The sequence below is a fragment of the Prionailurus viverrinus genome, chromosome D3 (genome assembly GCF_022837055.1).
Source record: "Prionailurus viverrinus isolate Anna chromosome D3, UM_Priviv_1.0, whole genome shotgun sequence".
In the NCBI taxonomy this organism is placed as follows: domain Eukaryota; kingdom Metazoa; phylum Chordata; class Mammalia; order Carnivora; family Felidae; genus Prionailurus; species Prionailurus viverrinus.
In genome coordinates, this window is record NC_062572.1 from 16,281,586 (window position 1) to 16,297,512 (window position 15,927).

The 15,927-nt window shown below is 42.2% G+C and overlaps 1 protein-coding gene across 9 annotated transcripts in view; it reads right to left on the minus strand.

The window, feature by feature from the left end:
* CIT (citron rho-interacting serine/threonine kinase) overlaps positions 1-15,927 on the minus strand; it is a 186,884-nt gene that overhangs the window by 115,087 nt on the left and 55,870 nt on the right. For all 9 annotated transcript variants that reach the window (XM_047826634.1, XM_047826641.1, XM_047826640.1 and 6 more), the window contains 2 exons: positions 11,989-12,192; positions 10,006-10,159 (listed from right to left, as the gene is read on the minus strand). In XM_047826634.1, coding sequence (XP_047682590.1) covers positions 10,006-10,159; positions 11,989-12,192 — 358 coding nt within the window. The remainder of the gene's footprint in view (positions 1-10,005; positions 10,160-11,988; positions 12,193-15,927) is intronic.

Genomic DNA, 15,927 nt, shown 5'->3' on the forward strand with positions numbered 1-15,927 from the left:
TTTAAGAATATAGTAAGAGTATAGTATGTAATACACATTACAAAATATGTGTTATTCAACTATTTACATCATCAGTAAGGCATCTCGCCGACAGTAGGCTATTAGAAGTTTTGGGGGAGGGGCACCTGGGTGGCTCAGTCAGTTAAGCGTTGGACTTTGGCTCAGGTCATGATCTCACGGTTTGTGGGTTCAAGCCAGGCGACAGGCTCTGTGCTGGCAGCTCAGAGCCTGGAGCCTGCTTCAGATTCTGTGTCTCCCTCTCTCTCCACCCTCCCCTGCTCACACTCTCGCTCTCTCTCTCAAAAATAAATAAACATTAAACAAAAGAAGTTTTGGAGGAGTCTTAAGTTATATGCAGCTTTTTGACTATGTAGGGGTCAGCACCCCTAACCCCCATGCTGCTCAAGGGTCAACTGTAACTGTTCCCATTTTCCTTTTTGTTCTGGCCACTAGGAGGCTAAGAGTCCCAAATCTGTCCTTGTCCAGCAACTTGACCAGAACTTGTTTGTTTTTACCTTTATCTCTGACTTGATTTCTTTACTGTGCTATTTCCTTCAGCCAGATTCCTACATTTATTTATTTTTATCCTTTTGATATTGCAATTATCTCTAAAATAAGCCATCTCAACTTATCTTGGAATAAAGTGAAATACTGCATATTTTTAACATTTCTGGATGTAGCTTCTAAATTCAGACTAGAGCGGGGAAATCCCATAATCCTAATTTATAAGCAGTTAGCTCTTCTTAGCCTATTTTCTCCTATCAATAACTTACTTTCTAAAAACAGAACAATCCCCAAGAGAGACATAAATATTTGCCTGTATAGCCCATAAGCCTGTAACAGCTACTGACTACATGTCTTCATTATTCCTTGTTTATGTTGGAGAAGCAGGTGCCCACATGCTCCTGGTCTAGTGAGTTGAGTTCCTGCCATCACTACTATAGCATCCTCCCTCTTTCTACCCTCCTCTCTCACAGGCTGATCCCCTAAACAGTCCAGCTCCCCTTCCTCACTTCCTCCTGCCCCTGAAGCAACTGGGCGGCTGTCCAACAGGGAGATACACTTGAGGGGCAACCAAGGTGAATACAGGAGCACATCTACCAACCTCCTCGAACTAGCTCTGAAAACAAAGCATGGACAGAAACCTGCTCGAATGGTAAGAACCCCAAACAAGCAGACCTGAAAAAGACCCAAAACAAACCAACACACACACACACACACACTTCACAAGCCATTGAGATAATGCTGTTCTAAAAGCAGAACACTAAAATAAATAAATGAAATATTCATGTTAAAACCATAAGGGGCTTTCATTTGTGAAGAAAAGAACACTGTTCATCATAAATCAATGCCAGAGCGGCCAATTCAAAGGATAAATAGGGGTTTTATGAAGATCTCTTCATTTACATCAATGATGCAGGAAAATCACCTGTCAATAAAAACTCCTGATTTCTTGGGAGACAGTATAGCGATGTCGTTAAGGGTATAGGCCACACTGGTGTTTACGTGAGTACAGAATATTCTGGGAAGTTACATAAGAAGCTGACAACTGTGGTTCACTTTAGGGAGACGCAATGGGCACAGGGTGAGAAGGAGACAATTTTCACTGTTTAACCTTCTGTGTCACTTGAATTTTTTTTTTTTTTTTTTTTTTTACCACAAACTATACAACTTTTTCAAATAAATACAAGCAAAGAGAACTTGGGAGTCTGAGAGACCCGAATTTGACTTCTGCCAACTACTCACTCTGTGACCTTTGCCAAGTGGCTTCATCTCCTCAGGCCTCAAGGTCCTCATCTGAACTGTGGGACTAATCATACCACCCATCGCATAGAGCTGTAGCAAGTAAATGGGACAATAACATGCAGAATGTGCTTTGCAGAGCCCCTGGCACATACTAGGTGCTTAATAAACAGCATGGCAATATAATACACATCTAAAAAGTTAATGAAGAAAACTTAGTCCATCTTTAATTAACAGTAATTATGGGGGGCCCCTGGGTGGCTCAGTCGGTTAAGCATCTGACTTCAGCTCAGGTCATGATCTCGCAGTTCGTGAGTTCGAGCCCTGCGTTTGATTCTATGCTGACAGCTCAGAGCCTGGAACCTGCTTTGGATTCTGTGTCTCCCTCTCTCTCTCTGCCCCTTCCCTGTTTGTGCTCTGTCTCTCTCTCTCAAAAATAAACATTAAAAAAAATGTTTTTAATAAAAAAGGAACAATAGTAAGCTGGGTGGAGGATGTGGAGTAGAAGGCACAAAAATGCCTTTTTACAACCACCTATTTGCTATCAGCAGGTGGAGATTAAGTCAAGCCACCATCTTGAAAGATAGGAAGGTTGTAAGGTCCATCTGAGAAAAAAGCTTTAAATCCCTCAAAAGCAGAGCCTAAAACCCAGCATTTCTAAGCAGTTCCATCCACCCATGGAAGTCCTCAGCCAAAAAGCAGTCTTCCCTTCTCCCAGGCCCAGAGGACAAAATGAAAGACCCCCACAAAGATGAACGAGAAACCGTAAGGCTGACAGAACGAATTTTCTCCTCTTGCAGGGCTTTGCAAATGCTAATATGCACAGGAATCTTATTTCTGGGGATCTTATTAAAGTGCAGCCTCTGATTCAGCAGATCTAGAGGGGCCTGAGTCTCTGCATCTCTAACAAGCTCCCAGGTGATGCCAATGCTGCTGGTCCACAGACCACACTCCACACAACAACAAGTGAACCACAGTCTGGACTATGGTTCCACTGCTTGTTAGCAATGGCAGTCATGAGTGATTCTGATTACTGCAATATTTTCTCTCCTGGTAAAAACCTGGCCGATCCTTCCAAATCAGTGGTTCTCAACCAGGGGCGGCTGTGGCCCCCAGTGGACACTGGGCAATGTCTGGAGACCTATTTGGTTATCACAAACTGCATGGGGGAGGGTGCTTCTGGCATGTATGGGAGTAAAGGCCAGGGGGTGCTGCTGAATATCCTGCACTCACACAACAGCCCCATCACAATTATCTGGTCCCAAGTGTCACCAGTGCCAAGGTTGAGAAACCCTGGGTTTTGTTTTGGTTTTTTAATGAAATTTATTGTCAAATTGGTTTCCATACAACACCCGGTGCTCATCCCAACAGGTGCCCTCCTCAATGCCTATCACCCACTTTCCCCTTCCCCCACCCCCCATCAACCCTCAGTTTGTTCTCAGTATTTAAGAGTCTCTTATGGTTTGCCTCCTTCCCTCTCTGTAACTTTTTTTTTCCCCTCTTCCCCTCCCCCCTGGTCTTCTGTTGAGTTTCTCAGAATCCACATATGAGTGAAAACATATGGTATCTGTCTTTCTCTGCCTGACTTATTTCACTTAGCATAACACTCTCCAGTTCTATCCACATTGCTACAAATGGCCAGATTTCATTCTTTCTCATTGCCAAGTAGTATTCCATTGTATATATAAACCACATCTTTGTTGTCCATTCGCCAGTTGATGGACATTTAGGCTCTTTCCATAATTTGGCTATTGTTGAAAGTTATGCTATAAACATTGGGGTACAAGTGCCCCTATGCATCAGCACTCCTGTATCCCTTGGGTAAATTCCTAGCAGTGCTATTGCTGGGTCATAGGGTAGGTCTATTTTTAATTTTTTGAGGAACCTCCACACTGCTTTCCAGAGCGGCTGCACGAGTTTGCATTCCTACCAACAGTGCAAGAAGGTTCCTGGAGAAACCCTGTTCTAATAACCAGAAAATAGGAGTTGGGTCGTGTCAATTCATCCCAAGACTATAAACCCCAATTTTGGAAGTGGGTCTTGAATCCAATACTGTCCTTTCCCAGGCCAGACGTGAAGCTTGGAGAGGTTAACAGATTAACAGGAAGAACAGGATGCCATATGTAGGGAAGGGGTCACCAGCTCATAGTCCATATTTTGTTTAAAATCAGCCACATGTGGTTCGGTAAGCCAATGAGTGACCCACTAAGCATTAATTTTTCTATGATTTCGAGCTACAGCAATTTAACAGGAACAGATGTAAGCAGACCTGAAGCTTAGACTATAAGTTCCCTGAAGGCAGGACCATATCCAAATTTGTCCATCAACAGAGCTACACTTAGCACAATGAGGAAGAAGGCAGACACTCAACATCATGACGAATCCTGTAGATTCAAGAATTCCAGATGTGCTAAATAGATGCAGAGACTAAACCACCCCTAGTGTGACATGGTTTATTATTTGTCATCACCACAAACACTATTACTAACAACAATGATCTACGCCAAGGCATGCCTGGTTCTGTAGAAAGAGCACGGGCTCTAGAGTCATGCAGACCTCGGTCCAAATCCCGATTCTCTCACTATGTGACCTGAGACAAGTTAACATAGTGTCCACATCTGTAATATGGGCATAATAATCGTTACCTCTGACAGAACGGTTTCAAAGTCGTACAGTGTCATGTATTTAAATAGCTAGTTGGCTACTTAACCAATACTTCCTACCATATTAAGGACTGGAGTAAAATGCCCAGTGAGTTATGTGGTGCTTATTTCTGCATAGAACAGTATGTAAAGATTTCACCTGATGATACAAAGCCACAAGATCCCTTTCCTTTAAACCAAAGGCCATCATGACCCAGGTTTATTGAACAACCACAGGACTGTGCATTTGTGGTTTTATGATGGCCATTCAGGGCCTGGTAGTGCACAATGATCATCAATGACAAAAAAGAGACCTACACAGCATGGGAACACCACCGAGTCACTCACTACCAGTGGAAGTGAAATGTACCCTCTGCTAACAAATGGTAAGGACCTGAAAACTCACAATCATTTTGCAAGAGCTAGGTCTTTCTGAGAATAGTGAAAAGAACATAATTTAGAAGAAGACTGTGTCGTAAGTAACAGACAACATCTGAGCATTAGCCACAGAAGTTCCAGGATATTTCCACAATCCATGTTCGCGTTTCGCATTCCCCACTGTCAGGACGTAACGGTGTTGGACAAAAGGGACAAGCATGCCGGTTCCAATGACATCACTATGTCTGTGCAAGGAAGGTATTTTAACAGATGTGACTAGAAAAGCACACCAGGCAGCAAAACTTCCCCACTAACAGGAGCAAGTGTATGATGCCAGGAAATGGAGGCGTAACCCCGAAGGCATGAATGAAAGAGGCCCTCTGACCTCAGCATTCCAGAAGCTCAGAAAATATCAGGCTGGGTACCACCAGACTCTTGCCCAATACTGGAAACATCACTGGAATTGCAAAGTCCAGGGCAGCCAGTATACTTAAGAAGTCTCCTACTGGAACTTGGAAAGCCACCTTGAAATAATGATGATAATAATAAGCAACTGAAAACACAAGCTGACATCTGATCACGCGAAGGTGGGAATGAAACATCAGGGTAATGGGCACCTGGGGACCTTCATGGGCAGTAACTCATCACAAAGCTTTTGACTTGCTGAGAGAATACGGGTTCCTGAACTGGGTCAGGTTCCTGGTTTGTGTACTGTTGCCCAGAGCAACCCTAAGAGACTGGACCCAGGGGGACGCAGATGTTCCGTCTGACTTCAGTGTGAAAGCCGAGGCATGTCCTAGTTCCCCTCAGCAGCCACTCCCGATTCTGTCATTCATAAATTTGTCCAGACCCTTCTTAAACTACATTCATATATCCTGCCAGGACCACCTCTTGAGATGATGAGTTTTAGAAGATTATTACCTGCTGTGTTAAGCAGTACTTCCTTTCATTGGTTACAACAAGAAAAAGAAGAATTAGGGGTGAGGCAGCAGAAAGGCTAATGTTACTTTCATCAAGGGACAATCTTGTGTGTGAAAAGTACAGATATTTAATACCCTGGAACCACAAGGCATTGAAACAGCAACCATAAACTCGGCTTCAAGGGTTTTGCTTAATGAAAGTCACTCAACATGCATTTGTGGAAAAACTGGGACTGGACAAAGGCATAATTTCTGTTAGAGTTACCTAGTTGGAAAGTAGCTCAAAGATCATGGAGCCCAGCAATGTTTTCAATCACACAACCCCAAGTTGATTGCAAATATGCAGGGATCAGAGGTTGGTTTAAAAAAATTCTGCAAGGGAAACTCGGTGAACTTCCCTAACAGGGAAATCTCGTAGGAGAAGCTCAGTGAATACCGTGTCTCTCTGCATTGTCAGGGATGCGACAGAACCTCCAGGAAAACGCACTACCAATCCTCGGGGGACAGGAAGATGCCCCTCATTGGCTGAGCTACACTAAGTATGTGCCTACTGCAGGTGCCTGCAATATGGCACCCTGGACTGACTCCTGGAACAGAGACATGAGTGGAGAAACCAGTGAAATCAGAATAAAGTTTGAAGTTTGATTAATAGTCATGTGCAAATATTAATCTTAGTTTTGACAAATGTGGCACCGTTATATAAGATGTTATAACATTAGGAGACGCTAGGAGAAGGGTATGTGGGAACTCTCTGTACTGTCTTTGCAAGTTTTCTATGAACCTATTGTTATTCCAAAATAAGGTTAATTAAAATTAAAAGACATTTTTTTAAAGCAAACATATTTCATGACACTCCAGAGCCACTGTACTGGGAGTCAGAAGCCCATAAAAGCCATCAGGATTTTGAAGAATCAAGATTCAGGGCAAAGGACATGAAAAGACATTTTTCTAAAGAAGACAAACACATCAGGGAAAAACAAATCAAAACCACAATGAGATACCACCTCACACCTGTCAGAATGGCTAAAATTGACAACACAGTAAATAGCAGATGTTGGCAAGGATGTGGAGAAAGGGAAACCCCCTTACACTGTTGATGGAAATGCAAACTGGTGCAGCCATTCTGGAAAACAGTATGGAGGTTCCTCGAAGTTAAAAATAGAACTACCCTACGATCTAGCAATTGCACTACTAGGTATTTACCCAAAGGATACAAAAATACTGATTCAAAGGGGTACATGTACTCCAATGTTTATAGTAGCATTATCAACAATAGCCAAATTATGGAAAGAGCCCAAATGTCTATCGACTGATAAGTGGATACAGAAGTGGTAGATACACACACACACACACACAGGAATATTACTCAGCCATCAAAAAGAATGAAATCTTGCCATTTGCAACAACGTGGATGGAGCTAGAGTGTATTATGCTAAGCGAAATAAGTCAGTCAGAGAAAAGACAAACACCATATGATTTCACTCATATGCAGAATTTAAGAAACAAAACAGATGAACATATGGAAAGGGGGTGAGAAGAGAAGAAAGGGAAACAAACCACAAGAGACTCTTAACCATGGAGAACACAGGGTTGATGGAGGGAGGTGGGTGGGGGATGGGTTAGATGGGTGGTGGGTACAAAGGAGGGCACTTGTAACAATGAGCACTGGGTTGTAAGTGATGAATCACTGAGTTCTACTCCTGAATCTAGTATTATACTATACATCAACTAAAATTTAAATAAAATTTGAAAAAAATAAAAAGAAGACATATAGATGGCCAATATGTATATGAAAAGGTGCTCAACAACACTAATCGTCAGGGAAATGCAAATCAAAACCACAATGAGATACTGCTTCACACCTATTAAGATGACTGTGATCAAAAAGCCAAGATAACAAGAGTTGGTGAGGATGTGGAGAAAAGGGAATTCTTACACACTGTTGGTAAGAAGGTTAATTGTTACAGCCACTAAGGACAACAGTACAGAGGTTGCTCAAAAACTAAAAATAGAACTACCGTATGATCCAGCAATCCCTCTTCTAGTCGAACACCCAAAGAAAATGCAATCAGTACCCCGAAGAAAGATCTGTGCTCTCTCGTTCATGGCAGCATTATTCACAATAGACAAGATATGGAAACAACCTAAGTGTCTATCAACGGATGAATGGATAAAGAATTTGTAGTATGTATACACACACACGAGAGAATATCACTCAGTCTGGAAGGAAGGAAGGAAGGAAGGAAGGAAGGAAGGAAGGAAGGAAGGACGGAGTGCCTGGGTGACTCAGTCTGTTCAGCATCTGACTCTTGATTTCTGCTCAGGTCATGATCTCACGGTTCGTGAGATTGAGCCCCACATCAGGGTCTGCGCTAGCAGCACGGAACCTGCTTGGGATATTCTCTCTCTGTCTCTGTCTCTCTCTCTCTCAAAAATAAATGGATAACCATCAAAAAAAAAAAAAAAGATTACAGAGATAAAAAGGCAAGGCAAGAAAAGACTATTTGAACAGCATCTAAAGAAAACTATATCAAATCTTTCTAAAAGCAAAAAAGAAAATAGCCCTGAAAATATACTATTGATTAAAAGCCCTGAACCTTGGAAGATTTGGGGATTGATGCCTGAAGATTAGAAAAATTAAGCAATGTGGCTCCCAGAAGAAAAATAAATTTGCTAAGGCAGATTTATAAAAATGTAGCCTACTTAAACATTTGGGCAGGTTAGAGAAACCATCAAAATGGCTTTCAACTGGAAAACACTGGGATCTTAACCCAACTCATCATATATTAGGATTACAACATGGCTCGAACTAGAAGTCTGGTTTTGACACCTAGAAATGGATTCCACTCCCCACCTCCCCTCATCACCAAAGATAAAACACTCAAACAGGGTCACCTGGGTGGCTCAGTGGGATGAGCGTCTGACTTTGGCTCAAGTCATGATCTCACGGTCCATGGGTTTGAGCCCCGCATCGGGCTCTGTGCTGCAGCTCAGAGCCCAGAACCTGCTTTGGATTGTGTCTCCATCTCTCTCTGACCCTCTCCTGCTCGTGCTCTCTCTCTCAAAAATAAATAAATATTTTTTAAAAATTAAAAAAAACAAAAACAACCCACTCAGACCCACTGCTTTCCTACCGGCCCTAATCTATGCTAATCATTGGCACATTCAATCAACACATCCAAAAATAAAAAATGTTTTTAAAAAATCAATTTTGGGACGCCTGGGTGGCGCAGTCGGTTAAGCGTCCGACTTCAGCCAGGTCACGATCTCGCGGTCCGTGAGTTCGAGCCCCGCGTCGGGCTCTGGGCTGATGGCTTGGAGCCTGGAGCCTGTTTCCTATTCTGTGTCTCCCTCTCTCTCTGCCCCTCCCCCGTTCATGCTCTGTCTCTCTCTGTCCCAAAAATAAAAATAAAAAACGTTGAAAAAAAAAATTAAAAAAAAAAAAAAATCAATTTTTTTTTAAGTTTATTTATTTTTGAGAGAGAGAGAGTGTGTGCACAAGTGGGAGAGGGACGCGGTTGTGTGTGTGTCGGGGTGGGGGGGGGGGGGTCGGGGGTCTGGACAGAGGATCCAGAGAAGGCTCTGTGCTGACAGCAGAGAGGCCGATGCAGGGCCCAAACTCACCAACTGTGAGATAATGACCTGAGCTGAAGTTGGACGCTCGATCGGCTGAGCCACCCATGTGTTCCCCAAAATCACCAATTTGTAAAAGCCCAAGCATTTTGGTTTTGTCAATAATAAATCAAATATCTGTTTTTAATGAATTTCATTTGCACTAATTGATTCCAAAGCGATGTATGTATGAATGAATCTGCTGTGTGTGTCTATGTTACAGATTTTACAGGCTTGTGAGCAAAGACAAAATGTTTCTGAGGAAAACACGAACACAGAGAGGCATTTATGGGTTTCGTGCAGGCTTGGCCATTTGCAGAGCAACCTGGCACTTTGCCTCATTTTTGAGTCTTTTTTCCCAATCTGTGAAGGAAATACATACGTCCACTTTTCCTCTTAGAAGAAACTCTGTCAAACCAACCGGCAACCCTTGAACTCCATCAGTCTGTTCCTCTAACTTACTGAGAGATGATGTGAAGGCCACTTAAGCACAGAGTTTGATAAATGACCCCATTCTGTGCAAACAATTTTAAAGAAGAATTACCACTTACAGACAGCTACATCATTAGCCCTTTCTGTCCCTGGAGATAATTGAGGCCCTTATTTATATAATTTATACCACCTTCTGCAGGCCAGAATAATTTCAGAACATTCTTAAGTGTTTACACTTAATCTGAACACCAGAAAGGAAGGACCACAGCCCTACTCACAGTTACGAATGTTATTCCAGTCGATTTTGGAGAAGAAAGGGTGGCAGCAAAGGCCTTCAAACTTCAGTCTCTCTTTCTGGCCACACAACAAACTCTGAATCAGATCAAGTAATTCGCTGCTAACTTTTGGATCATCTGGAAACTTCAAAAACCGCTATTCCAAAAAAATAATAATTATTATTTCCTTAGCAAATTCAGCTTCCCATGTCCCCCCAAAAAAGTATTTCTCATATATGCAAGTTTCTTTTTGTTAAAAGAAGGAAGTTTTGTGCCTCTTAACTTTGGACCAAAGGCATGTTCCCAAAATAAATGGCTTGTTCACATCAATAGGCCTAGTTCCTTTGCAAGAGTTCAATATCCTTCATGATTTGACCTCGGTCCTCTCTCTTGTCTCATGTAGCTACACTCCCCATCTCACTCTTTGCTGTCCAACAATGATGAGCTATTTAAAGCTTCCTGAACAAATCATGCTGTTCTCTCTGCCTAGAACGCCCTCCCCAGCCCGCACCCCTCTTCTACCAGATCACTGCCCAGCTCCACCACCCCCCCCCGCCCCGTAATCTACTTCTACACAAACACAGTGCACTGTGATTTCCGTGTGATAACAGGGAAAGAAGGCAGAGAGAGCCTTCTGCTCTCAACACTGTAAACCTGGTACCTAACCGTGCCTGGTGCCATTCTCTCATTACTGAACGAATGAACTGAAATGAAGGAAATAAATTGGCCCCAAGAATCATCTAAGGGAAAACTTGAACCCAAGAGGAGACTCAAGAATAACAAGTAATATATATATGTATTAAGCATATAAAATATGTATTATACAATATGAAAATACACATTAAGCATTCCAGAAAGATGAAGTTGGGTGAGTTAGAAAAAAACTGAAATTTCTCTTCTTCCTTTCAGTTGACTAAAACATACATATCTATCATATCCTAAAGAAATGAGCTGAATAGGGGCACCTAGGTGACTCAGTCGGCTGGGTGTCCGACTCCTGATTTCGGCTCAGGTCATGATCTCACCGTCATGAGATTGAGCCATATGTCAGGCTTTGTGCTGACAGTGTAGAACCTCCTTAGGATTCTCTCTCTCTCAAAATATTAAATAAACATTAAAAAAAAGAGAAATGGGGGGCACCTGGGTGGCTCAGTCGGTTAAGCGTCCGACTTCGGCTCAGGTCACAATCTCACAGTTCGTGGGTTTGAGACCCGCGTCGGGCTCTGTGCTGACAGCTCAGAACCTGGAGCCTGCTTCGGATTCTGTATCCCTTTCTCTCCTCTACCCCTCCCCCACTCACACTCTGTCTCTCTCTCTCTCTCTCTCAAAAATAAACAAAAAAATTTTTAAGAGAAATGGGCTTAATCTACTAGAATATACACTTATTAGAAAATAGTTTTAATTCTACTTCATATACATTCCTGTATTTCTAATTTCTGCCCCCATTTCAATTTTACTGCCATATTTGATAGCTAGTCATACCGAGAAACAGCATAGCATAGCATCAAGAGCATGGACTTCCAAGCCAGACTGACTGTGTTATTCTAGGCAAGATGGTCTTGCTTAACCATTGTGTGCTTTGGTTTCCTCATCTGTAAAATGGAAGTAATATCTACCTCTTCCATTGTTTGAGGATTAGCTGAGTTAATGAACCCTATTTCATCAAGTCTAGGACTCAGTTATTCCCTTAACAGCACTGAAATAAAAATGCATTTTATAACCAATGAAATATCATAGATTAATTGGCAACAGTTTTTCTTTTTTAACGTTACCTAAAATAATGGCATAGGCTTACAATGACTGGCAGCTGAGAGTCAATAAAATACAATCACTAAAGCGCTTAGGACAGCTTTTAGCACAAAGTGCTTTATAAGTATTTGCTGTTGTTATTATCCAGCACTACTGATTTACATTACAAAGGTTCACTTGTACATTTTTAAATGACAGTTCTCAATATTACTTCAAAATCTACTAATGGCTCTTTACCTGGAAATTCATGATGTTATTGAAGGTTCTGGCTGACGTTCCCTCAGTGAATGGGGATCTTCCATAAACCATCTCATAAGCAATAACTCCCACTGACCACCAGTCACAATCCAGACTATAGACGCCTTTTCCGTCCCCATTCATCACAGTCAACACTTCAGGGGCCATGTAATCTGGGGTCCCAATCGGGAGTTTTGCGTTCACCTGGAAACCCATAAGCAAAATGAACACAGCAAAACTTTCAATTATTCTCGAATAGATTGCCGACAGCCACGTTTCAGACACAGGCTGATTTGCCACTGATTACTATTCTCCCAGGCACTTAAACCTTCTGTCAAGTGGCACGCTGTCAGGAAATGCAAACGATTTACTAATTAAAAAAAAAAAGTACATAATATAATCCAAAGGCAAAAGGGCAAGAGTTGTTGATGATATACGCCCTTTGGTTACACAAATGAGAATTGGGGAAAGAACGGAAGGTGTCTTTCCTGATACATGTTACACAGTATTTCTCTTACTTAGGAAAACAGCAAAATGATAATAAATCCTAAAGACGAATCTATAAGATCTATCTACCCATTATTGAAAACCTGGCAGCTAGCTGGGGCAACACGATATTGCAAACGCATTGTATCTCAAGTTTAAATATTTGGAATCAACATTCCTACTTCAAGCCACCCACAGGGCAAGACATGATAAGTATCTTCCACCAGAGACCAATGTTAATGAGTTCATTTCCCTCACCCCAAACTCCTGTTCCTGTGGTTGCCTCCCCACTGTTCAGAAATCCACAGCCCTCCAATCCAGTGGCACTCAAGCACCCAACCCTCGCAAAGGTTAGGACAATGTAGTAGGTCTTTTTCTAACGCTAAATATATCCCATTTAAAGAACTGTCCTTTTTTCTGAGAACTTGTCCTTCCGACTGTTTTAGTGTTTACATGTCCTTTGTTTCTTGAAATGAGGCCTGATAAAAGACTTTCTGCCCCCTACCCCCTTCCCTTCCTAGACAACAGAGGAAGTCAGCAACGTTTTCAGCCTTCAAAATTATTTTGAAGTCTTACTGAGCCATGAAATTTGAAGGCTAAGGATCACCTCTCTGACTTCTTTCCTATCAACACAGAAAGGGCCTGATGTTAGTCATACACTGTGTTGACCAATAATCCTACAGCCGTCCAATAGCCCTGCCTTTAAAGAGGTTTCTCTCACATCAGCAGTTACATGGGCAGAAACAAACTTTCTCCCCATTAAAGGATGTCGAGTGCCCCTGAATGACCTTAGATATTTTGTAGGTATGGCCACACCCCTTTAAGGCTGGGCTTTATATTAAGAAAGGCAATTTGCTTTGCTTTGTTTTGACCAGAAACTTAGTCCCCTTCTCTAGGGACAGACACCCAAGCTCTTCCAGCTCATAACTTTAATCTTGTCCATTCCTCTGCCCCAAAGACCCACAATTATAAGAAACAGACCCACTCTCCCTACTCCTTCTCTTTTCACCCCTTTTCTCAAGCCCACCACAGGTTTTCCAAACCCTAAATCCAGACAGCAGTGTGTTGCTGTTATTCTTTACACCAGTCATCTGTTGCTTTGAGCAACAGAATTTCCACTGGGAGGACGCCTGGCTGGCCCAGTCAGCGGAACAAGCAAATCTTGACCTCGGAGTTGTGAGTTCGAGCCCCACACTGGGTGTAGAGATTACATTAAAAAAAAATAAATAAAATCTTTAAAAAAAAAAAAAGAATCTCCACTGCGAGTACCCACTGGGAAAGCTGGACAGTCATACCGCCCAAGAAAACCAAAGGCCATTGTTGATAGACAAAAGTGGGGAGAAAGGATACCACATCCGGTCTAAGACAGGGTACCTTACGCTTGAGGAATTGAAAGTAGCTTAAGTCAAGAGGAAGCCTCGATGCTGGGGAGCCTGAGCTAAGACTTCTATTTTTTTTTTTATATGAAATTTATTGTCAAATTGGTTTCCATACAACATCCAGTGCTCATCCCAACAGGTGAAGACTTCTATCTATCTTTTTTTTTTTTTTTAATTTTTTTTTTCAACGTTTATTTATTTTTGGGACAGAGAGAGACAGAGCATGAACGGGGGAGGAGCAGAGAGAGAGGGAGACACAGAATCGGAAACAGGCTCCAGGCTCTGAGCCATCAGCCCAGAGCCCGACGCGGGGCTCGAACTCACGGACCGCGAGATCGTGACCTGGCTGAAGTCGGACACTTAACCGACTGCGCCACCCAGGCAAGCGCCCCGACTTCTATCTATCTTTTAATGTGTATGTAAATGTTAATAAGCTCAGCACAGGATTCATATTAAACTACAGGGTTTTAATAAAAACCCTCAATACTGACAATGAGAAATAAAAGTATTTTTTAAATATGAAACAAGAGGAGAAAAACTGCAATGTCATCACTGATTAAACGCTTACCCTTTATGCCTAATTACCTTGCAGAACCATTAATATGCAATCCTCAAACATGCACTGCTTGCACTTGCTGGGTTTTATTTTATTATCACACTAGATTGTTTGGAAATATTCAGTTCTCCTTGTTTGCAGCGCATGGGGATTGGTCATTTGTTCACAACCAAAGAGTCGAAAGGAACTGGACTGGGTCACGTTATCAGCATGACCCAGCAAAGGGCGTTAAGTCACCAATGCCTCATTTTCAAACTCATGATTAGACTTATCCAAGAGCGTCAGGTAACTCCCTAACTACTGCCCTCTAACAGATATGTGATTATACACATTTATGTCTGATCACTTTATAATTTTCAAAATTTTAAGGAAAATATCCCTAGCTTCCCTTATGGACATCTCTGACATAAAGTATATTAAGTACTTAATAGTAATTAACAAAGGCTTTTAATGACAATTTAATGACTGTTAAATTTCCATTAGCTACCGGCCTCCAAGCACATTAAACCCATTTAACACGTAATACCACCATCCTGACAAGGATTTTGCAAGATGGTTTCACTCTCTTCTGGTGGCAATTCACAGCCAGCTAATCTGGGTGAGATATTAAAAATGGAGCCATGTACTGTGGGCCAGCCTGCCTGACAGGACACCATCTGATAATTAACTAGTTAATTTTCACTGTATTGATAAGGAAGAAAAGACACCAATTCAGCAGGAGACAATAAGAAAATGACTAGGAGACAGAAAACTGAATTGTATTTCAGGAAATAGAGAGGTTAAGGCAAGAAAAAAAAGGGGGTAGATTAACTTAGATTCCTTTACAAGCAGAAAGCAGATGAGAAGTAAGAAAACCACCATCTGCCTCCTCCCAATCCCCTTCCCCTAAAATGCTTATTAAACATAAAACTATTTCAGGGCGCCTGGGTGGCTCAGTAGGTTAAGCATCTGACTTCGGCTCAGGTCATGATCTCACAGTTCGTGAGTTCAAGTCCTGTGTCAGGCTCTGTGCTGACAGCTCAGAGCCTGGAGCCTGCTCCGGATTCTGTCTCCCTCTGCTCGTGTTCTCTCTCAAAGAATAAATAAACATTAAAAAAAAATGTCTTTTTTTTTTTAAATTTTTTTTTCAACGTTTTTTATTTATCTTTGGGACAGAGAGAGACAGAGCATGAATGGGGGAGGAGCAGAGAGAGAGGGAGACACAGAATCGGAAACAGGCTCCAGGCTCCGAGCCATCAGCCCAGAGCCCGACGCGGGGCTCGAACTCACGGACCGCGAGATCGTGACCTGGCTGAAGTCGGACGCTTAACCGACTGCGCCACCCAGGCGCCCCCAAAAAAATGTCTTTTTAAAAAATTATTTCAACCTAACTTTCCCCATGTAGCTGCCCAGGGCAGAAATATCCGCCTGCAGAAGGAGGGGGGATGGGGGGTGTATCTCACTATGTTGTTCCTCTTGGGGAAACGGAATAAAAGCTTTTCACTCCTACATAAATCTCAAAAAAGTCTATCTCCTATG